At 33.5% G+C, this 26,009-nt stretch overlaps 1 protein-coding gene across 6 annotated transcripts in view; it reads left to right on the top strand.

Moving 5' to 3' along the window:
* Positions 1 to 26,009, top strand: part of LOC105322367 (uncharacterized) — a 31,149-nt gene that overhangs the window by 4,459 nt on the left and 681 nt on the right. For 2 of the 6 annotated variants that reach the window (XM_034450016.2, XM_034450007.2), the window contains exon 2: positions 24,026 to 25,994. In XM_034450016.2, the coding sequence (XP_034305907.2) occupies positions 24,035 to 25,994 (1,960 nt within the window). In that variant the 5' untranslated portion in view covers positions 24,026 to 24,034. Of the gene's footprint in view, positions 1 to 11,879; positions 12,055 to 16,903; positions 17,017 to 23,534; positions 23,565 to 24,025; positions 25,995 to 26,009 lie in introns of those variants that run through there. The other 4 variants (XM_066082236.1, XM_034450012.2, XM_066082237.1 and 1 more) reach the window with 4 other exon arrangements.

Genomic DNA, 26,009 nt, shown 5'->3' on the forward strand with positions numbered 1-26,009 from the left:
GTGATGTGTCATGGGGATTGCGGTAAATGCCGGTGTTATTTTAAACCCCGGCCCGTCTACAATAACAATGAAAATCAGAGTGATGGGAGGGGGGTTCAAAATATGTTGAGTCATATTTCCAATGAAATGGTCGATGGGGGTCAATAATTCGCGGCCTTAATATCTGGAATCTCCTCTCTAAAAGAGATGGAAATCAGACGGGAGAGGTGGGTGTCAATTTTCGCGGCAAAAATATTTTGAACCCCAATAATTAAAAAAGGAATTAAAAGGGAGGGGGTATTATTTCGCGCCTATTATATCTAGATCTGTCGCGGTCGTTAATGTCTTTTAGCAAATGAAAATCAGAGAGGGGTTAAATATTTCCGGTGTCGTATAATTTAAGGTCCGCCCCGTAAAATGGTCCGGCCGGCCCCTTTCTGTTAACATTTAAGGTCCGGCTTTCCCCTATAAGAAAAGGTCCTACCCGTAGTCATTTATTAAAGTTAAATGAATTAATTATTCTCTTTTGCTAATGTACTTGTATCTTAAAGATGTCTTTGTTTACATAATCCAGTCGGCTATTTGCGTATGGTTTATGTATGACCGTATTATTTTAATAAATTACTTTGTGGAATATCAAACATTGATAGCGGGTTAGATTTTGACCAATTGTTTAAGAATCTGAAAAAAGAAAACCAGGAGTATTTTGTCGATAATTTGCACACACCATGTAGTCCCGTTGTTTTTAAATCTCTTCCGGTGTGTATAATGTATTAGCAGAGGGTTTCACAACAGGTGAACACGGGTAAAAGAAGCCCTGCAGGCATTCACACCTGTGCCAATCAGAATACACCACTGAGCTGAGAAAGAAAAAAAATGTCTCCGCTGTATAGTGTTCTTCGCAACTAAGATTGTCTTTTTATTTTCAGTAGACCAGAAAGTTATTATAATATATTAATAATTCATAGATATCTAGGTTTTATCACTAGTTTAAGATAAATAATAAAAGGTCGCATATGTGGATTACCGTAACAGAGGGTATACGTTGACAATATAGCGTACATACGTAACTGTGGTAGCTGTAAGGACGTGAAAAGACAAATGAAATTAATTAGATAATACTTGTACCTATAATTAAAAAGCATGTTTTAACTGACTACCGGTAAAGTGTTTAAAAAAGTAATGAAAGTGATAATGTTGTAGTAATATTCTCTCTCTCTCTCTCTCTCTCTCTCTCTCTCTCTCTCTCTCTCTCTCTCTGACTCTCTTCATAATGTGCATGCAATATTGCTAAAAAAAAAAGTATAAGTGTTTATTCCCCACAGTATTTGATCACCTCATTATTCTCAAAGACTTATTCCCACATCCTTTAATCAAACGTACAATTCTTTTATATGTATAAAATATATAGTATATAATATACATGTAATTAAGCAAGGATTTGGTTACAAGTAAATACTTAATAAGTAAATCCGTTTCCATCGATAACGTTTACAAAATTCAAATTGTTGATATGTCCAAGTTATGATTTCTCTGAAAGCACATCTATTAAAAATTAAAGACAGAACTGATACTTTCAAAAATTGCGTTGAGGAAGAAAATAACAACATGTAGGTGCAAAGTGTATAATTTGTGATAAAATTGCTATGTTACAAAGCGCTTTAATGCAGAAATATATTTGAAACTGCCTTAAAAAAACAATATCCTTGCGGTTTAAAGAAAAATATGTTTCTCCGTGGAGTAAAATATTGATGTCTTTATCAAAAGGGATAGTGTCTAAGAGAAGCAGTCTTTCATTGGTATAGATTAATCTCTCTCTCTCTCTCTCTCTCTCTCTCTCTCTCTCTCTCTCTCTGACTTCCATGTTGGAAAAGTGCCTAATTTCATATCCCAAGATAAGATCAGTCTCGATGCAGCAATGGTACATGTATCATTTTTAAATAAGAAATGCATGTAGTTAATCAAGTTGACCCTTGCATTGACTTTCATTTAATGATGATCTTTTTTTGAGTGGGTTGAACCCAATAGTATAGTTCGAGAAAAGGTCCACCCCGTTGAAATACTGAGTGCAGATAATTAATATTCATATTGATGCTTGTATTGATTTATCCTGATGATCTTTTATATTAGGGATAGGACCTTATACTGTGGTTCAAGAAAAGGCCCGCCTGTTGAAATACCGAATGCAGAAAATTAAAATTCTTATTCAATTTGATACTTGCTTTGAATGACCCCAATGTTCTTTCAATACATGGGTAGGACCCAATATTATGCCTCAAGAAAAGGTCTGCCTGTTGAAATGCTGGATGCAGATAATTGATACTAATATTAATACTTGGTTTGATATACCCCGATGATCTTATAAAATATCGCTAAAGAAAAGGTCCGCTCGTTGAAAAAAAATCAACATGTCAGTACATGTAGTTAAACAAGGAATTAAGTACTAGTAGGTAAATACATATTAATAATGTATGGATTTTTATCGATAACTATTTTTTATTCAGAGGGTAGGACACAACATCATAGTACAAGAAAAAGTCCGCCCCATTGAAATGCTATATGCAAAAAAATTCACAGTATGTTGACCCGATGATCTTTTATTTCAGAGGTAGGACCCAATATTATAGTTCAAGAATAGGTCCGCCTCGTTAAAAGAACTGCATAGTCATACATCGGAACCGGGGGGGGGGGGGGGGGGGGGCTCCACATTTTTTGCAAAGTTAGACCTAACCATTAGGCACATAGCATCAGGGAAAGGCCACCCCCACTCCCTACTTTTTTAATATTGATTCTTGTAGTGATATTTTTCACTTGATCTTCTTACTGTTGGAGTGGACATAAAAGTGACTTTAGCATAGGGTTTTTTTTTTTTTAAATTATTCAGATTAAAGTTACACATTATTTATAATAGTATTTAAATAATTGATTTTCATCGTAAGATATTCCAATTAAAGGAATGAGACCCGGTACATGTATATATACATGCATTGTGTCACTAAAAAGACCGAAAACTTAATGTAATGTTAAGAAAGAGAAGTTGCTGTAGTAAAACAAATTTATAATTGAGTTTATCCGACGACTTTTCAAAAATGTGACAAAGGCCTGAAATCCAATGTGTCTCGTTGAAATAATCTTAAAATATTACGGTCGGTTTGTCCTATTTGTCTGACGGTATTGATTTTCATCTAATGGTCTTCTTATTCTTATTTGGGCGAGGGGCCAAGAAATGCACTTCATAATGTTTATATGATACTTATGAGAAAAAACCCTAATACTATATGTGCGTTTAGCAGGCAGGAATTTAAAATAAAATTTTACCGGACGGAGTGTCAACATTTGCCCTTTACACACAACTATTTTCTTTTTAAGGAACAGAATCCCCTTAAATTCTTTTAAGATACAAACTGCTAAGACATCCGAAGGAATGTGGCTCTTTACTAATCTTACAGGACTGTGTTTAATATCTTAAAATTTTGTAATGGGTCACGTTTTTAAACGTGTATCGTATTGGAAAGATGTGCAAAAATAGGACGTATAAAATATCCATTGTTAAAATACATGATCATTTCAAAAAGTCAAATACCTGAATTCGAAGGTGTGAACCCTTCACACCTGCAGGGTGGTGTGTGTGTGTGTGTGTGTGTGTGTGTGTGTGTGTGTGTGTGTGTGTGTGTATAACACCTAACTGAAGCCATTGTTTTATTAATGACACCAATCAGTTTCATTTCCTGTTTTTATAAGATCGACTGGCAAAATTAATGTTGAAATAAAAAAAAAACCAACAGTTTTAAACTGTTTATGTGTGTCCTAACTACATGTACATGTAAAATAATGTATTTTCATTTACACTGTGTGATGGATGTTTACCAACTCACCTCGGGTAAGTGCTCCTTTTAAAGAGTTACAAAATGATGCCACTTATTTTATAACAAAATACTCGAAATTGAGAAAAAAAATACAAATTAAAAATATACCCGGACCTTTTATGTTAGGCGGACCTTTTCTTATACGGGCCGGACCCTTTTAGTGCAAAGGCGGACCTTAAATGTAAACATTTATGGTCCGCCCCGGACCATTTTACAGAGCGGACCTTAAATTATACGACACCGGCAAAAAAAGGAGTTCAATATTTTCTTTCTGAGTTGAAATTTATGAAATATCTTTATCTAATTTACATTGTATGTAATTTTGACTTACTGTCTATTATAATTGTACGTTAATTAGAACTATGTTGTTTTCCTAAATTGCTGTTTTAGCATCCGTTGCTATATGATAGTGCAACTGTTTGAGCAATCTCTTGAAAACAATTTCTTAATGGGCAGAAAAAGATGGTTTTTTGACATTAAGCAAGGAATCACATTATCTGCATTAACAATACGTAAATATCCATTTGTGCAGACATTAAAGTTTAAACATTCAGAGAATTTAAAACTATGTATAACATACCGGTAACATAGATTCATCATTCCGTCAAGACTTGTTCTTTATGAAATATCTAATATTTTCACACCCTACTGATTAAAAATAATAATAAATAATAAAACGCCTATTTAGTGACTATTCGCACAATAGCAAGTTTATTGCCCCCCTCGACAGCAACTGCAATATTGCTATTGACCTCATAGCCAGTAAATAGGTACATATACTAGCGCTTGTTCAGAAAATCTGGGTGCGTTGAAATACATGGATGAAATCATTAACTATTTAACGAAACAGCTTCCATCCTCCATAAATCATTTTAAAACAAATGAAAACAGATAAAACAAATATAAGAAATACCCCCGGTATTCATACATGTAACAACTACGAAGTTAGTCAATGTCCAAACAGGACTTTCGTCAGAAAAGGTTTCAAATAAGATGTTTTCGTTTACATTTTAACTTTTGTTGCATTTTAGTCTATTTTGAGAATATATTTAAAATTGTGATGAATTGAACAACTGAAATTCCTTCTGATCAAAAACTATTTGAAGAAAAAAACTAATTCTTGAGATAAAAATATTTATGTTCTATTATTAAAAAAATATATAAAACAACCCATTTTGAAATTGTCAATATTATTAGCTATAACAGCACAATTTAATAACGTTTTTTAAAAATGTTGTTATAGAGAGTTTAAAATAATTTGAAAAATTTACCCCAATTTATTGTGCATTCAATTCATTATTTACTATAAAGAATGTGTCAACAGCACTCATTTTAATGCCCTCAGGATAATCTTAAAATCAAAACAATCTGTTGTTTTTAAAAAGTGCTAAACACCTCAATCCCCTTCTCTTGGTTGTGACTCAAGATATGCACCTTTAAAAGCTAAAATAAATTTGCTGTCCAACCATGATTTCTGGAAGCTTAAAAATCACTTCCATTATTGTAACCCATTTGAAAATAATTTCTCTCTCTCTCTCTCTCTCTCTCTCTCTCTCTCTCTCTCTCTCTCTCTCTGTTTTACAATAAGTACATTAGTTTGGACTGATAGAATTGACAAGATTCGTGTATTTTGTTCTCTTATTGCCTAAACACGTAATAAATCTTAAGACAAAGATTGTCGAACAGTATCTCCTGATTACAAATTTCACTGCTCCTGTAGCAGTTTATTTATTATAGCTGGGAAGATTTTCATACCCGACAGGATGCATTTAAAAGATGAAACCTTGGCGAAACTTTGATGACCAGAAAATGCAATTAATCTGGTATAAATCGGTTAATTTGACCCTGATAGTGACCATAAACCTGTAGATGCATGACGTATGTTAAACTGTGTTTTATATTTGAAACATTTTCTAAAAAATGTTTGAAAACTTATTTTTGACTTTTCACAAAGTAATGGTAATGGTAATGCATTCTACTACAGTTATTGCCGAGATCAAAGAGATGCCGCGGACATTATTCTCCAATATACCACGAACGTCATCAGTAAATTATCAGATCAGAAATACCTATTTGTCTCGCACTGATCATGAAAGTACAACTTCAAACCGTAAATTTTTTTAAAACCATGTCAATTTCACGTGCTAGTTCCAGTCAAAACGATGTGTATTGCCTCAAATGTTTATTTTTAAGAGATCAATGCGGCTGTTCCTAGGACCTCCCTAGCACATTTTCACTGCGTGTTTTTACATAAAATATATAACTTGTAGTAGTAATTATCGCACTAAATTGCCCTTAATATATCAGGAACATGATTCAAAGATATTTTATAAATAAGTAAAGAGTATTAAAAATCCAAAGAAAAATTCTGTCGTCTGCATGTGATTCTTTTGATCAATACACATGTAAACATTACTAAAAAAAACCATTGGGGTTACACGGAACAGCTGTCAAAATGACCTAGATCGTCTCTCTATAGGAGAAATGATCTGTAGAAATACTGAGCTGTTAGTAGAATAGAAATAAAGTTCTTGTTATCGTGAATGTTGCAGGATAACCTCCTCGGTCTCGAAATGTTGTTTGAAATATAAAAGCCTCGGCTAACGCCTCGGCTTTTATATTTCAAAACAACATTTCTCGACCTCGGAGGTTATTCTGCAACATTCACGTAAACTCGTACTTTATTTCTCAATTACTTTACTCAAGTAATGGTAATGTAAGGCATTACTTAAAAAAATAAAGAAATGGTAATGGTAATTTAATGTCCAAATCCGTGAAGTAATGGTAATGTAATGAATTACTTTACAATGTAACTCGCCCCAAGCCTGGTCGTTACACTCGATCGCATACGTAGCTATAGGGCTTGACAGTTTAAAACTGTATAAATTACAGTTGATTTTCTTAAGAAATAGAGGAAAGCATACCTCATGGATGCAAATATAAATTTATGGAGTTTTTAAACTAGGTACCGGTGTTATATAGTGCCTTTTCCCCCTAGTCATCTATTCCCCCGGAAAAATGGCTATATAGCAGTTTTTCTCCCAGAAAAATGGCTATATAGCAGTTTTTCCTCCACGGAAAGCTGACTATATAGTGGTTTTTCCCCCTTTTTATAGCCAGATTACCCCCACTATAAAGTAGATTTTCCCCCTTTTTTACATTCCGGTCATGTTTATGGCGGACCATTCGTGGCAATAATTTGCAATAACTGATATTAATTTCTCATAATAAAGGATAATTATGGCATTTATTAATACATAGAATAAAATACATGGTTTTTTCACCCCTGATATGAACAAAGGCACGCGCCTTCATAACATTCCTGTGTCATCACCATTTATTTCACCTTTTGTTAAACCTTTTTGGAACACCTTTTACACGGATTTCGGAATACCTCGAATCTTTTTCATCTAATCGTAGTCTTGTTCAACCAGACGCTTGGCTGTCTCCGTATATCTCCGACGAGCATAGAGTCTGGTAAATTTGTGACCTCAAAACGAGGCTTACCAAAATACTGGTATTGAATTTGATTGGTTGAAAAAAAACCACACCTCCGAAGCCATATAAAAAAGATATACGATTCACTTACCTAAAAATCTTATCATACTATTTATTTCATATTTTTGAAAGATTTACTTGTGTACCATATTATTTTTTCGAACAATGAAACAAGGGTAATTAAAAATTAAAACTAACACATCTTTTGTGATGAGCTGACTTATTTTTTTAAATATAAGCTTGTTCTTCTAATCAACTGGAAAAAAAAGACGTACATCAAGTGCGCTTTTGTTGGTTATCTATTTTTGTTTTTCGGTTGCTACTTTTATGAATAAAAATTTATTGATTTATTTATTTAGTTATTTATTATATCATTAGTCATCATGAATTGATTAAATGTGTTGAAGAATAATGAATTTACCCGCGTGCCTTTTTTTAATATTTTTGTTCGTAAATTTAAAAAGAAAAGCAGAATTAAGCGTAATTTTTTAACCATTTTGATAAAGAAATATATGAGTGAGTGTGTATTTTCAAATGATGTTTTTACTTTTAAATGTTTTTGAGATATCTGGCCCTAAAAATACACTATTCATTATTATAATTGGATTTCAAACATCGGGCTCGGAAACATCAAGGGCCCCTATCCTGGAGGCTAAAATTTTCAGGGTCATATACTAGTGCTATACCACTACCACTGTGAAAATATGGTTAAATGGTCATCTCTAGAATTTGAGATTCTAGCTCCCACTTATAGAACACTATTCAATCATTATATTGGGGTTTTAAAAATCGGGCCCCCAGGGGGAAAGGCTACTATATAGTAGGTTTTCCGGAGTGAAAAGCTACTATGGGGGGAAAACTGCTATACAACACCGGAATTTATTACCCATGAAACATTTTGAAAAAAAGGTATCGCATTAACAACCAGCAATAACTTTAAAAAAAAATATTTATAAACTTTAACTACTTTGGTATACAAGAAACCTACTTAATTTCATTAGTGATTTTTAAGAACCATTCATTATTTACTGAACATTAATTGCCGTCGATTTTGATTTTTAATTCTAAATCGCTTTCATAAAGCGATTTACATGATACATGTTCTACTTTCGCTCAATGTGTAAAATATAGCTAAAAACGCTCAACACTAAAAATCTTCAGTGCGAAGTCAAAGATAAATATAGGAATCGTTTTGTCCAAAGAGTTTAGTCTTCTTTTTTTTTAAATTTTCAAACAAAACTGTTTAACTGTGTATGCCTTCAGAAAAATCCTAACACATTGTTAGCATAGTAATAGAGTGCAAAAAGACACATAAATCGTAAGCAGGTTTATGTCAACAGTGCTGGAGACCATCCTATTATGTTTGAAAAATATAAATCCTGACCGTGTTAGTCATAACGGCACTTGAGAATTTTCCTTGAACCGATATTTGTGAACCGAGCGGGACATGGGAATGTTGGCGAAGAGTGTTGTACGGAACGAGGTACGAGATATTTGAGGCGCGCTGTAGATAGGTGTGTCGTATTCCCGCAAGTCTGTATCAACGTGAAATTTGAAATGAATAAACAACGTGATAAGGAATTGCGTTTCTCAACAATGGAAACAATTTACCTGAATCAACAAATTAACCAGTAATCCGCCCCCCCCCCCCCCAACTCTGACTCGGACTTTACCGGGACTGGCTACGAAGTATTCCGAACTTACGATTAGCAACTACTGTGTATATTAGACATATTACATTTCAAGTTAAATATGGAATACAAAAAATGTATTTATAAAAAAATGACAAATGGTGGCATTAATCAAACTTAGTGTAAGAGTCGGAGATGTTGCGTAATTAAATAAAATCAATGACTCTGGTGCCCTGTGGACACACAGAGTAGATAATTACACGATGTTGTTTTAATGGATTGCATGCAACAGTTGTTGTGACACATATATAACGCTATGTCCCTTTTGTCTCAACCGATTTCTGTGTCTTAAATAAATTTGGGTAGTTGTGTCAAACAGCAATGTGACGTAGGCCTGTCTATTTCATTGCTAGCCACTCAGCCATGGCTCTTTGAAATCAACAAGATTTGTCTGGCTTTTGAGCTAAGACTACGCAATCGGTGCATATTTCACTTGAATCCAACGTCATTTCTAACTTGTTTTGACGCAAGAAATAAATAGCTACGTTCAACCGAAAGTCCAAGGTCTTGTTAAAATGATTCTAATCTTTGCCCTATCCTTTCTGAGACAACATCTACTTCTGTGAACTATCCTAAAGAGGTTGGATCCGTGAAGCTTGAAAATGAGGCAGAGAGTGGGCAGTAAGTAAAGGTGTTTATTGAAAGAGCGCAATCGAGTAATTGATGCCAACTCTCGCCTATCGTAAAAAATTCTCTTGAAAAACTGACCATGACATTAGTGAAAATTCCGTATGTTTAGAAAAATTTAAGTAAAAAGACTATTAACGCGTAATAATAATTCACTCCAAGTAAATACTACTTTTTGCTAAAGGGGCTCAACTTGAGTTCAAGTTCAAGTTCAGTTTATTCACTCAGACCAAATAATTTGGTACAAGAGGAACATATATATAATACATACAAATACAAATCGTCAGAGGTACAGACAAACAGGTACATTTTCATACAGGGAAAAATATAAATAAAAAAGAACAGACTATAGAATCACTACTTATATTAGATTTTAGTATAAAGGATCATAATAGGAAAACAACTAAGAGGAGCAGACAGCATCAAAAATTTTTGAAATAAATACACATAATTTTCTTAGCGATTTACAATTGCAATTAGTCATGAGTTCAGAAAACTTAAAAAAATTTGGTCTTTTCCAATATTTTGTGTTTATGTATTTTTTCCTTATTTCTTCTAGTGCCGAACATTCTAAAATATAATGAAATTCATCTCCAATAAGACCTTTATTACACAAAAGACATAACCTCTCATTCAAAGGAATGTTATACCATCTGCCTGTCTCTACAGGAAAACGATGGTTTGATGTACGAAATTTAATGAATTTTTTTCTTAGTTTTACAGGTAAAATATCAAGATACTTCTCAAAGCCAAAATATGGTTTTAAAATTTTATACACTTGACCTCTGGAAGAACAATTTATATCATTTGACCATATTTGCATAAATTGGTCTTTTAATCTTTGGTTTACAGTAGCAGATAACCATTCTATATTGACAAAATTATGGTTCTGCCAGACATATTGTAGCCCGCACATGTTCAAAATTCTTTGAATACAATCAATCCATGGGCTTTTACAATCGCTATTAAAATGTTGTGAAAATAAATATCTGTACACTGTATATACAATTTTGTTCTCGGGGCTTATTAGCATTTTCCCCCAATATGTAATTATTCTTGTATAAACATTAATATACAACGGGTAGCGCCCTGTTTCTCCATATATCATAAAATTCGGTGTTGTGCTTCTTAAATTAAGTACTGTTTTCAAAAATTTCAGATGTACACGTTCAATAATATCTAGATTTTCAAAGCCCCAAATTTCGCAGCCGTACAATAAAACTGGTAAAACAACCTTATCAAACAAATCAAATTGACAATTTACTGGTAAATTAAAATTTAATTAATTAAAATTAAAGAGTAAATAAGAGTCATGTATGACTCCTGGTGTTTGGACAGTAAATTGTTTCACACATATTGGATAACAAAGAAACTAGTGGCATCAAAGAAAAATGAGTATAAGAAGACACAAAATGACTTATCTTTAATTAACTAAGCTAAATGTTACAATAAAAGAATAAGCTTAGTACATGGGTCTTGGCCTTTAAAAAATAGTTAAGGAATTTTACACTTTTCAAACCATTGATTTCACAAATAGACGGAATGAAAAACATAAAATCTTATGTTTTCATAGTTTTCTAAATTTTAGAAAATTTACAGTTGTAAAATCCTCTTTCTGTTCATGTGAATTATTGAAATAAACGCTTCATATGAAACTGAATGAAAATATGTAAAAACATGTAAACAATGAAAATATGAGTGTGACACTTTGTACAGACCAAGCAATATTTCGAAGATTTTCAATTGTTAATGAAATCATTCACTCAACTAACAATGTTTTGTATGAAAACATGACCAAAACATTTTTTTCTTATTTATAATTTGCAAAATGGACAAAACAAACTTTTTTATAGAACAGTTAATTCTACACCGTAATTGTATAGTTACATGCCATCAAAGAATATTTGGAGCACAATTGAATCGCAAACAGATATTATTTATTTTGTGTAGGTTACACACTGTTTTTGACATTCTGAAAAACTGACGGTATCCAGGGTGAATAATCCGTTTCGGAATTCTGTAAAATGTGCTAAAGGCCCTCATGTAACCTTACATATTAAATTGAACTGCAACAATCGGAAGCCTAAAGGCATGTGTTAATCTCTTTCAAAAGATTAATTTAGTTTTTTTTTGTGGCGTTGCGTTACCGATTTTAAGAACTATACTGCTTGACGTCTCATTTTGAGTAATATAAACGAGCCCGTGGGTTATCTAACGCCACCTACTCAGTGACCAGACAAGCATGCGCGACATGCATGTGAAAGAGAATAAAAAAATAAACTCAAGCTTAACAAAGTAGGAGGGATATTTACTTCAACATCATTGATTTTACTTTTAGTTGAAAACATAGTCCCGTGCCAAGTTCTATTGAACGAGGAAGTTACTTTCTGCAGGTAAACTTTTACGTCTTTAAATTTATTGAAATTACTCCTCAAGAGTTTTGCATCCAAGCTGAAATTTACAATTCATTTTTAAAATCTTTTGATGAATTTCCTACTGTTGTATATTCTTGGAATACAAAGGTTGAGGTCTGTTATCAATTTGTAAAGCTTTACTTTAAGTTTTTAATTTGATAAGCTGAATTAATGAATAACTATGGATATATTTTGGTGAATAACAAAGCAACTTACTTTGACTTGGGATGGGGGTGAACGTATTCGCCAAAACTACCAGTAATGTTAATATTGATTCTTGTTTCTTCGACAGTAACATAATTATTTTCATGATTAAGGTGAATAAGATGAATTAAAAGAAAATAGAACAAGAGGCCCAGGGGTCACATCGCTCACCTGAGCAACAATTGCCTTAACTCTGATCAAATTAGCATTACAGTATCAAAATCAAAATATCTAGACAACTAAGTACAGTAGATCTTGCTAAAATATTGAAAATCTGCCAATTTTTATATTTATCCACATTGTTGGGGGTGGGGGAGTTAAATACCAAGCCTCTTTTGTTGTTGTACCTGTAAGAAGATTTTTCTCTATTCCTATATACCCCCCACCCCATTTTGTGGCCCCACTTTGCTCTAGGGAATCATAGTTTCATCAAACTTTAATCTGCACAACCTGTGCTTTCGCACAAGTTACTGCGTTTTGGACTGAAAACTTTCCCAGAATATTTTTAAAGATTTTCTCTATATATTCCTATGTAAAAATTCATCCCGCCATTGCCGCCCCGCCCTATCCCCAGGGACTATGATTTAGCAAACCTTAATTTACACTACCTGAGGATGCCTCTGCATAAGTTTAAGCTTTTCTGGCCTAATATTTTAAAAAAAGAAGATTTTTAAAGATTTTCTCTATATATTCCTAAGTAAAAATTCATCCCCCACCAGGGATGGGGTCAATTACATTTGAAAGTAATTAATTAAATTACAATTACTTGCTTAAAACCTTCAATTAAATTACCATTACCATTACAAGGATTTCCAAATGTAATTAATTAAATTACAATTACTTTGCAAATGTAATTAATTAAATTACACATTACATTTGAGAAAAATACATTTATTGAATTAAAGCAGATATGACATCTACAAATTTTGTCATGAAAATTTACTAATTATTTAGCAACAACACCTACACATGTTTACAGTTTCATTTAATGATTATTAATTGTTCAGTATCCCTTAAGGTGCTCCGATTCTCAGCCTCAAAGTATATTTTCCATCATTAAAATGTTATTTATCGTTCAAACTTTAAAAATGAAATAAGTTGAGATCAAATTGGAGGAAAAGACTGTTGAACTGGTGCATCGGTGGTTCAAACCCCTTAACCTGCATGTAGTAGGTCTCCGTGGAGCCATTAAGCCAAGCAGTACTTTGAAGAGTTAAGTGTAATATTAACACTACAAGACTTTGTCTAGATATAAAAGGCAGATCTATGGTACAAATAAAAAAATTCCAAGTTATCAAAGATTGCTAAGGATCGGAGATCGTTAACCTACACCTATCATGTCTACATTGGCAAGTCTTTTTTGGGACACTTAAAGTAAACATTTATCTCAACTAAATTCTTCTTTAAAAATTGGAAAAATACAGGTTACTAGGTAAATCTGGGGTTGAGAGCAGACTATAATTGCTATCAAAACACAATTCACACCTATTGGTCTATTGGCCATTAAGAAAACCCACCAAGATTTGGCAACAAAAACTTAAAAACCTTATTGAAGCCATATTAGCTCTAGGCAAACTGGCAATTAAAAAGCATGACTTAATAGTTTATACAATTCAAATAACATTGATTTTATTTGTAAAATAAACATATTTTTTTAATCAACTCAGTTAATAATTGGAAACGTTAATTATTCCAATAAAATAATAAAATTTTTAGGTAAAAGAGATTGAGTATACCATCAAAATTATTTGGTCCCTAACAAATTAATGAATATTAAAAACATTGATATTCATATCTGACATAAGTTTAGGAACCTCATTATTAGATAGTGAATATGTTTATATAAAAAAAAACCTACATGTATATTTGATAAAAGTTAAATGCATTTTATTAAGCACTTTTCCTAATTTGATCTTGTATTTGTATTGTTTTATACTTTTGTACTATTGGAAGTGTGGGGGACAATGGATAGTGGACAGCTTTCTTATTTATATTAACACTCATCAGTGTAATTGAAAGTAATTGAAAAGTAATTTGAATTACATGCCTTTTTTGAAAGTAATTAATTAAATTACCATTACATGTAATTGAAAAATGTGTCAATTACACATTACTTTCAATTACATCAAAATTTGTAATTAATTACACTCAATTAGCATTACAAATTACCATTACCCCATCCCTGTCCCCCACTGTGGCCTCACCCTACCCCGGGACTATGATTTAAACAATCTTAAATCTATACTATCTGAGGATGCTTCCTCTCGGGCTTTCCTGGCCTAAAAGTTTTTAAAAGATTTAAAAGATTTTCTCTATATATTCCTATATAAAAATTAATCCCCCATTTTGGCCCCGCCCTACCCCCGGGGACCATGATTTGAACACACTTGAATCTACACTTTCTGAGGATGCTTCCACGCCAATTTGAGCTTTCCTGGTCTAATAGTTTTTAATAGCATATTTTTAAAAGATTTTCTTTATATATTCCTATATAAAACTTGATCCCCCTATTGTGGCCCCACCCTACCCCTGGGGACCATGATTTGAACAAATTTGAATCTACACTTCCTGAGGATGCCTCCACACAAGTTTAAGCTTTTCTGGCCTAATAGTTTTTGAGATGAAGATTTTTTAAAAATACCAATAAATTTTCAATAATTCTAAATTATCTCCCCTTTAAAGAAGGCGGGGCCCTTCATTTGAACAAATTTGAATCCCCTTTACCCAATGACGCTTTGTGCCTAGTTTGCATGGTTGAAATCTGCTTAGTGGTTCTGGAGAAGAAGATGAAAGTGTGAAAAGTTTACAACGACAACGCCAACGACGACAAACAACGGACAAATTTTGATCAGAAAAGCTCACTTGAGCTTTCAGCTCAGGTGAGCTAAAAACTATAATGGACATAAAAACATCAAATCAATTATATTTTCGGACAAACTAACATCTCATAATTTGACAGATTTTAATAGACAGACACAATATTAGCAAGACTTATTTCTCATAACAACCATTTTGGACATCAACATGCTTAGATTCCCTAATAATTCAACCAAATGTAACATACAGACATAGTATTATTTTTATAATAAGTTTTTAAAATTCTGTTTTTTATGGTGTTCCGATGAGGCCACGTCGACCTTCGCACTTTCGCCTATAGGGCGAAGATGCAAGAGTGCGAAGGCGAAAGTGCGAAGGTGCGACGGCGAAGGAGCGAAAGTGCGAAGTTGCGACGGCGAAGCGCGAAGATGCAAAGGCGAAAGTGCGAAGTCGCGAAGGCGAAGACGCGATACTACTATCGCTCCTTCGCCTTCGCAACTTTGCACTCTCGCCTTTGCATCTTCGGGCTTTCTCCTTCGCCATTTTATAATTGTGGAGCTCTCTATCGTTTAAAGACAATTTTAGCTGTATAAAATGACATCAAAGGCAGAAGACGAATTTTTTTCTTTTTCGAGGGGGGGGGGGGGTGTGGGGATAATTGTATTAGTCGGGGGAGGGGTCCGAGGCATTTTTTGGAAATTTTATTATATAAAATTAAATTTTGCATGGGGGGATCGGATTTTATCGTATCGGATTGTATATAATTGTCTGCAATTGGTTGCTCAACGAGATTATTTTATTTTGCTTGTTCGTTTGGCGTTCCGATTGGGACCACTTCGACCTTTGCACTTTCGCCTTGAGGGCGAAGTTGCGAAGGAGCGAAAGTGCGAAGATGCGACGGCGAAGCGTGAAGATGCGACGGCGAAGAAGCGATACTATTATCGCTCCTTCGCCTTCGCAACTTCGCACTCTCGCCTTCGCAACATCGCACTCTTGCCTTCTGTTCGAATTCAAAGATGCCAAATTGGACGGAAAATGTGACCTGTGAAAAATTATTTAAATTCGATTTAATCCTTTGACTTTTCATAAACATGTGAAATAGGGAATTTTACACTTCATGATTTTTTTAATTCCCTGATGCAGATATATCTAAGAAACATGTAACAATTGAACTCGTGCTCGGTCGTTGTTTCTTTATGTTTATTGTCTCAGAGGCAACACAGCGAGATCCCAAACCTTACCATTAGTTTTAAAAGATGAGTTGCAGCAGCATAAGTAATTGGGACTTTGTATGTTTGGGTTGTATAGAATGCTAAAAGCGATTGGGATTTTATAAGAAATGTCGAATTGCAAAATAGATATTAAGATATACCGAAGCACAAGCTTTTTAATAACGATGTTTTACCTAGTATTGATAAACCCTATTGCCATTCCTGCATCTGGAATCAAGTAACAATTGGAATTTACTTTTTTTGGTCTGTCTCTATGATCTTATGAGAAATACTATTACTTGAAAAGAAATTTATTACCAATAAACAAAAATGCCAAACAATATTATGAGGATTTGATTTCATATCCTGTATTTACACCCACGGATCTGTATTTACACCCACGGTGTAGTCTGATAAAATGTCGTTGGTGATGGTTCTTTTCTCCAGTAGGCTGGTATTTTTCCCCTCTCCCACATACATCTGATGACATACGTATTCGATACATTTAATTTTGTCTCTGCGGTTCGTTGACCTGCTTCTAAGAAGGTATTTCGGTCATGCATAAATCATAACTCTCTTTAAAAATCGGCATTATGTTAAAGTGAAAACTGTGGGTTGGAGAATGTCGGCAGTGCACACCATGCATCTTAATTAACCTTCAATACCTGTCTACCGTTGTCAATTATCTTCCTCCATCTGTTTAATACAGGTAGTGTATTTTTTAATTCCATTTTTTAAATTGATACTCATGTTCGTATGCATATTTAGAATAGTAAAAAATACTTGATATCTGTATTTTGAGACCAAACTTCCAAAATTCAATATGTTTGAAATGTTTTGACGTGATTTATGAATAATGTCGACAAGTTTAGGAAAAGATAGATTTTAGGTTTATGCTATTACTATAATTATACTATATTATACTAATTTTCTCTAAATTGATAAAGGTTGTTAAAATATGAAACTTGAAATTCATAATTTTTTAAAAAATATGCTGCGAATATTTTTGCTAAGATGTGAAATAAAGTTTGGGCGTACGTGAAATAAATACGAATATTATCTACTTAAAAAACTTATCTTTTTCTGCAAACATTTGCTGTGCAATTAGATATCCTTATTAAAAAGTCACGTATTTATCTTTTTTGTTATAAATAAAGAATGGAAGTATTTTTACCACACTGTTTGATGTATCATTTAAGATTAAAAGTGTAATAAAATCAATATCTTTAAAATATTCACCCCCATCAATCACTTGAACATCTAACTTTTTAAAGCCAAATGATAATTCAGAGTACTGAATTACTGAAAGCCGAACTCTTTTGATGTGTATTCATCCATATTGTGTAGTAAATACTGGCAATCTTTCTCAATACACATCCTCCTGATGTTTATTTTTTTTGTACTCTCTCTCTCTCTCTCTCTCTCTCTCTCTCTCTCTCTCTCTCTCTCTCTCTGCCTAAATATTTCCCAAACAGTCGGTGTATTGATGTTAATTATATTTTATTTATAAGGAAATTAATTAAGAAAACGTAGAACTTCAATTAAAACTACGAAAGGGACTTTTGGTACACAAAATTAAAAAAAACCCACAAGGCCAGTGGGCCACATTGCTCACCTGAACAACAGTTCTTGTATTGTTCTATTTCAAAAATTAGCTAAAATTTGAAAATATAAAACTCATATATTCAAAGAATCGACAAAACATAAAAAAAAATACAAAACAGAAGCCTACTATCTTTGGATTGTATCTGAAGATCTAAGATGCATTGACTGACCAATCTTATTATTCCAGCTCCACCTATTTTAAAAGATTACATAATTGTACAATAAACTCTTATAAAAAGTGAAAGAGTGTCACTGTGACCATGATATGAGGGTATATAAAGGTATGAAGATGCTTACATGCAGAAATTAACAAAACGTAGCACTGTTTTTCTTTAGAAAAAAATTTTCAAAACATTTTTCCTACCTATTTCTATGTTGAAATTTGAGCCCTTTATCGGGCTCCTCGATTGGCCCAAGTGTGATGGTATTGACAATTTTGAATCTACACTCTTAGAATGTTTGCATACTTGTAGTTATCTCACACATTGTAGTTAGTTATTAAGTAGAAGATTTTTAAACAGTATCTCTATATGTTTCTATGTTGAACTTTGAACCCCACTTTGGGCCTCAATATTGACATGGGGGTCATGGTTTTAACAATTTAGAATGTACACTTTTTGAGGATGTTTGAAAAATCATTTTACAAATTGAAGCAATGCAGTTGTTTGAAAAAGATTTTAAAACATATTTCCTACATGTTACTATGTTGAACTTTGCCCTATGGGACACAGTTTTAACAATGTAGAATCTACCTTAGCTAAGAAGATGCGTGTATAGCAATAACACGATTTGTAACAATGTATAGTAGTACACTATACTTCATTAAATATTTTTTTTTAAAAATTCAGTATACACCTCTTTGATAGACTCTGAACTTGGGGTCCCCGTAACAGACCGGGTGTGATGGTTTTCACAATGTAGAATCTACACTATTTGCGAATACGTGCATAGTTATATCACTAATGTTTTTTAACATTTTGCCTGTATATTTCAATGAACTTTGAACCCCTCTTTGGGCGCTATTGTTGATCCGGGGTCAAAATTTTTACAATTAAAAATCTACACTATTTAAGGATGCTTGCATATTAATATCACAAATTGTAGTTCTTGAGAATATGTTTTTTTAAACTTATTTCCTAAATACTTTTATGATCAACTTTGAATCCCTCCTGGGACCCCAGTTTAGTCAGGGGGTCAAGAATTTAACAATTTAGAATAATTATACACTATCTGAGGATGCTTGCTTAGTAATATAACAAATTATAGCATTGGTGGTTCTTAAGAAGATTATTAAACATTTTCCATACATATTTCTACGTTAAACTTTGAACCGAACTTATGGCCGACTTTTAGAATCTACACTATATATACAATCTGTGGTGTAATTATTGGCATATCTGGTCCAGTGATTCTTGAGAAGAGTTTGAATACAGTAATGATCTCTTTTTTAAAAAGGTTTCGCCCCTCATTTTGTTAACTTAGAATCCCTTTTCCAGATGCTTTATATTTGGTTAAATCTGGTCAAGTGGTTTTAGGGAAAAGTCAAAAATTTGAAAAGTTTGCAGACAAACTGACGGAACATTCGGTTCAGGAGAGCGAAAAACTACGAGTTATTGTACATTATGAAGGAAATTTTTTTTATGATTGTGTTTGCCCACTCTTGACCGATTCTTATGATGTAATAATACTCATAACATTCGGGAAGTCGGAAGTAAAGGGAGTATTAAATTTTTATCAAATTGGTTGTATTCATTGTGAATACGTTTTAATGTGACACAAGCTATCACTAGTCATTAAAGGAATATCATTAATTGGTTCAGATTTCAACTTTCATACTCAATTCTGGTTTTTGTTTTTTTCTCTTCAAATTGAGTTAATTACCATATTATTAATAAAAAATAGTTCAGTCTAATAATGATTATTAATATTTTCATATGTGAGAAAATCATTTAATACTTTTAGACCCCATGTATCATTTTGAAGAAATGCTATTAATTGATGCAGATTTGGAATAAATTTAAAATTTGTGCATTTTTTTTTAACTGTTGCTTGAATTAAAGAAAAAATCGTGACATTATCTTGACATGGAACTTCTGTGTATCAGTTCGTGAACAAAAATAAATAATTTATTTCTTTATTTAACGTCGCTGCTTTAGCTTCGTAAACACGGAGGTCTTTGAACTCAATATCAATAAAAATCATAAGAAATAATCCATTATAAACAAGTTACTCTCAAAATTATCAAATAAACTGACTGATGTCTTGCTAAGTCTTAAAAAAGTCAATAAACTTTTTTTTTATTTCGCTTCAGTAATTATTTCATAATCTCCGGAATAATATTTTACGTTTAAATAAGCGTCAATGCTAAGGTATAATGAATCAAAACATGACCTCTTTAGACACTTTCTCACAATTTAAGTAAACTGCTGTCAACATCTATAGATCATCAATATCAACATCAACAAATGCTGTCAATATCTATAGATCTATAGCCCAACAGTATATTGAACTGGTGCATCAAAACACGCGTTTAAAATGCTTTAATTTGAAAACTCTAGTCGGGACTTAAGTTTGCTTGAAGTTCTTTTGTCGAGTCGGTATTTTACATTGTATTGCCTGTATATTGATTTCCTATCATTTAAATATCATTTAAAATATTTATGTGATTTACCATTGCAAGTATTATATGCACCAATTGACAATCAGAAACGTCCATGTTTGCATAAACTTTTCAACAGTTCAAGAGGTCATATTTAGAAATCATGGATATTCCACGAGCTTGTGTTTAGCTGATGCATTATTATTGTGCAATGTAATCACGTTACGTTTATTATTTTGAATAAAATTTATAAACGTAGATGTAAGACACCGAAGGGATCCGTCGTGGTTCATGACCGTATGAATTCATTTCATAAATATTTACATCTACTGAGTACTTTCGCCATCATTCTTAAAATCCAATTGTATTCATATTACTAAAGACAAAACCAAATCACTATCTAACCAGTCTCAAGGAATTGTACATAGTCGCCAAATAATAGTGAATATTGATCTGTATTGATTTCACTATATGTCTCATACCACCTTAAAATGCATTCCGTTCCGGGTTCTTAGTAAATATCACTATCTAACCAGTCTCAAGGAATTGTACATAGTCGTCAGACACATTAATAGTTGTAATAAACTTCCATATATGGAAATATTGGTTGTTCCTTTTATGGACTGTACTTAATGATCGACACTTCAGAAAAGTCACTTTATATTGTAATTCAAACACCAGTTAGCTGTAAATCTAAACAGTAAAACGATTATTTTGGCGCATGGTTCATTCGGGATGATAACACTATAATTTGAAATCTTAAAATTGATTATATATTGAATGAATGAATATTGATCTGTATTGATTTCACTATATGTCTCATACCACCTTAAAATGCATTCTGTTCCGGGTTCTTAGTAAATAAAGAGAACGATCGGTGTTTAAATGATGAGATTTCAAGGATCAACCTCTTAAAAGACGTTGACCTCTGATAAACATCTCTGATAAAGTAAAACCGAGAGTCATATTGAACCCCACCAAATCACAACAGATCGAAACAACACTCAAAAGATAAGGAATGTTAGCAACTATTACAAAAGAATTTATCCCTTAAATGTTGACGTTAAATGCAATTTCTTTCTGATCGATAAGCAAGAACTTGGATCGCCCTATAGTTGTTATAAATCCTGATTTATGATTGCCATTCCTTTACATTTGTAAATTATAACAAGTCCTACATAAAAGATAAAATTGACACACGTCCGGTTTTTAAAATTTCCAAATAGTTTAAGTAGAGGACTGCTTTTTCCTTGAACTCTATATATCCTGATCTTTTTTATTAGCTCACCTGGATGGGCGGAAGGCTCATTAGAGCTTTACTTACATAGATTTTTGTCTTGTGTCTAGAATTGTCGGGATAGTTGGCACTGGCCTTTTATTTTCTTTATAACCACTGATCAGTTTCAACCAAATTTGACACAAGGTTTTGGGTTGAGCTTTCAAGTTTGTTCAGGTGTAGGTAATTATTAAAAAAGGAAGAAACTACGGCGAGGTGTTAAGCATCTTTTTGAAAACCGAATAGCCAGTGATTTCAAAACGCTTGCAAAAATTTCTTGATATTGAAAATTGATGTACATTAATATATGTTCAAATAATTACCCCTTGGTCGTTTCATTACACAGATAAAGGTAAATAAAAAAAAATTTAATCATTAATAACACAATATCATTCTTAAAATATTAGTGCAATATCATATCTAATTGCAAAGGAAACACACTGAAATAGATGATTTTTGGGAGTTGATTTTAATCAACTCTCCTATGCAGTTACTTAGACAAACCGAAAGTGAAACAGTGTTTGGACCTCAGCACAAATCATTGCTGCTGACAAGACTTGGTTCTTGAAAATAATTGATGAATTCGATGTTATGTATGCTAAAGCATTGTTTTTCAAGGAAACTAATTTATAAATACCCTGAAAATAGTCAGATTTTAAATGTACGAACAATCTAAATATTTTTTGTAGTCGTATGTATTCCTACGCCAGAGTTCAATATAGTCTCGTTCAACTCGACGCTCGGCTGTCTCCGTAAATCCTTGTCGGAGATTTACGGTGTCAGCCGAGCGTTTGGTTGAACGAGACTAACGTTAGAGTTCAATATTGCTTGGATCCATACAATTTTCGAGAAATATTTCTATCACTGATACATAGTTTGATTGAATTAATTTTATCTTTAAAATTATTTAACATTATTCATATGGGGTTTTCTCGACATTTTGTCAAAAAGTCCAAAAATTCGTATTATAAAAATGTGCGTAATTCAAATTAGAAAATACATGTACCTGTCTTGCAAAATAAAATATCATTGATTTTAAAATAAATAAGCATCGACAAAATCAACTCCCGTCAGTTCTCCAATACTTTGATTAATTTTTGTCAATAGGTCAGAGAGAGAGAGAAAGAGAGAGAGAGAGAGAGAGAGAGAGAGAGAGAGAGAGTTAGGGGAGTAAAATAGTGTAGCATAGTGTATAATTTCAAAATAAGAATGTTTGAAATACCCTTAAATGCCAAAAGAAGCTAATGTGTACACATATTTTAAGCAAGTTAGTAAAAGACTGCATATTCATACCACATACTATATAATATGAGCAATTTCATGTCTCTAAAGAAAATTAAAAAATGATATAACTTTGAAAGTACTGTAAGAGTGCATGTTTGAACAAATATTTTCTGTCATGAGACCAGAATCCCTAAAAGATTCAGACACAAGTTCTGACAACTTACAGGGTCTTTTAATGTTTCAAGAAATTAATGTCCGTATATTTTTTTTTCTCACTATTTCATTCAGTTAAGCTGCTTTGCAATATATCTGAGTAAAACATTGATGCTCAGGTGAGCGTTGTTGTCCATTGCCATAGTAATAAAAAAATATATATGAATAGGTGCACACATCCCTTTACATTTATGGTATATCGTTGCGAATAAAGTGATTCCATCTGTTGGATAAATACTACCATCTTGGACAAAAATGGTTTGTTCCCAGACCCGATTAACATTTATTTGAAAATCAGTTGTGATAATAAGAGTTTTTAGAAAAAATGGAAACTGTCAAGGTAAGATAATTACTCATCAAAGACAATTATTCCAGTTCTATTTATTCTCTTAACTCTCAGTCACAATACTTAATTCATCAGATGCTAAAGACTAAAAAAAAATTATTTTTTTTTCTATTTAAAAAATCGATATAGAAAAGACGGAGTAGACCATATAAAGTGTTTTAACAAACATCCTAAATCTTTTACCGAGTTATGTGCAAAGAAAAACAGATTATTGATTTTGCACGCACCAAATAAATCTTCAATATTGGAAATAAATCACATTTTGTTGGTTTATAAGTGTATCTTTACAAATCACCCTAAAAGACATTGTAAATTAAAACTCCAATGGTTTTTCAAAAACAACCCTCTACCTTCTCCCAAGGTTAATTTGATGATGCTGATGATGCTGATGATGCTGATGATGATGATGATGACGACGATGATGATAATAAACTGTTTGTTTGTGTATTTTGCAGACTGGCACCATGCTGTCTTCGTGTTTCCTAGTTTTCCTGTCGGTATCTCCCGTGATTGGCTATGTCTGCGAGAAGACAGCACAAATTTGCGAAACTTCTCTCGACATCGAGCACTACCTTACAATGTCAAGCCATGACTCCCTTGCAGTGTATCCCAAAAAAGGCAAGCTCTACAAGTACGACGTGACCAACACATCAAATGCAGATCCTGTTCCTGAAGAGAACATCATTACAGGGGATGGTTGGGAGATGAGGCGACTTCTGGTTGTCGCCAATCAAAGTCTTCCCGGACCAGACATCATCGTTTACGAGGGACAGACAGTGATCATTCACGTGAAAAACCACTTACATTCCGATACAGTGACGATCCACTGGCATGGTCTTCACCAGTCGGGAACTCCCTTTATGGACGGAGTCCCCTTTGTATCGCAGTGTCCCATCGAATCGGGACAAACGTATACATACAAATTTAAGGCGTACCCTCCTGGTACATTTTGGTATCATTCCCACGTAGGCTCCCAACGAGTTGACGGACTACTAGGAGCTTTTGTCGTACGTAAAAACGAACCCGATCCTCTTCCAGAACACATTTTGCAAATCCAAGACTGGAATCACGACTGGGATGGAAACATGGGATATCAATTAATGGTTTACGGGATCATAGAAAATAGAACAAAATACATTCCATCCCAATCCTTAGACGGTAGCTTCTATAGTCTTTTCAAAGCCCAATCCGGCCTCATCAACGGGAGGGGGCGCTTTTATTTCGATCTAGAGAGGGGGATTCATAACGAGGCTCCTTTAGAAGTTTTTAACGTAAAACAAAATACCTCTTATCGATTCCGTGTCATCAATGTAGGTGCTCTTTTTCCATTTCGAGTTTCAGTAGACAATCACATGTTAAGTGTTATCGAATCGGATGGATACCCCATTCGACCAACTCTAGCTGAATCATTCGTAATAAACCCAGGAGAGAGATTCGATTTTGTTATTAATGCAAATCAATCTGTTGGAAACTATTGGATTCGCGGGAAAACATTAGAGGTGACTCCCAGAAATACGATAGCAGAGGCAATCTTACGATACGAGGGTGCATCTGATGCCGAACCCACAACTGCTCGAAAAGCGTGCACTGAACAAGATAAATGTGTTGTCATTAATTGTCCATTTACTTATTTCCCAAAGAACGAGTTTACAGAGTGTATTCGATTTGATCACCTTCGTTCGTCAGCATCCAACGATCCTGCACCAACAGTGGTTGATGGAAAATTTAAAGAATATTTCCTTAATTTTGCATTTCCAGGTGTAACTAGCTTTCCAAGCTCAGTCAACGGTATAGCACTAGAATTCCCCACGGTATCTGGAGTATCACAACCACAACAGGTTACGAATGCTTGCAAAAATTTTCACTGTGATGAACAGAAGCAGTGTAAATGTACGAACGCCCTTTCTCTTGATCACGGCGACACAGTTCAAATGGTGTTTCTAAATATGGGCGTTGGGCGTGGATGGGCTCATCCGGTCCATATGCATGGTCATTCATTCTATGTTCTTAAAATGGGGTATGCAGAATACAACGAAACCACAGGAAAGTTCCTAGCTCAAAATTCAGACATTGATTGCAGGGGTGGAGTTCCTCTTGAAAAATCGTTTTGCAATACTGCAACATGGGCAAACCAGACCTGGCTGAATGGAAATGTCCCTGATTTGGAACTACAAAACCCGCCGCGAAAAGATACACTTATAATTCCTAGCGGTGGTTATGCTGTGATAAGAATCAGGGCAGATAACCCTGGGCTGTGGATTATGCACTGCCATATTGAGCTTCATGCAGCTGATGGAATGGCCATGCTTCTTAACGAGTCTTTTGATAATCTTCCTAAAACCCCTAAACATTTTCCGACTTGTGGTGACTTTAAAATTGAAGGAGAAGAAGACGTATATGTGGCTTCTGAAGTAGATATTGAAGGTAAGAAATCACGAC

The sequence above is a fragment of the Magallana gigas genome, chromosome 4 (assembly GCF_963853765.1).
Source record: "Magallana gigas chromosome 4, xbMagGiga1.1, whole genome shotgun sequence".
In the NCBI taxonomy this organism is placed as follows: Eukaryota; Metazoa; Mollusca; class Bivalvia; order Ostreida; family Ostreidae; genus Magallana; species Magallana gigas.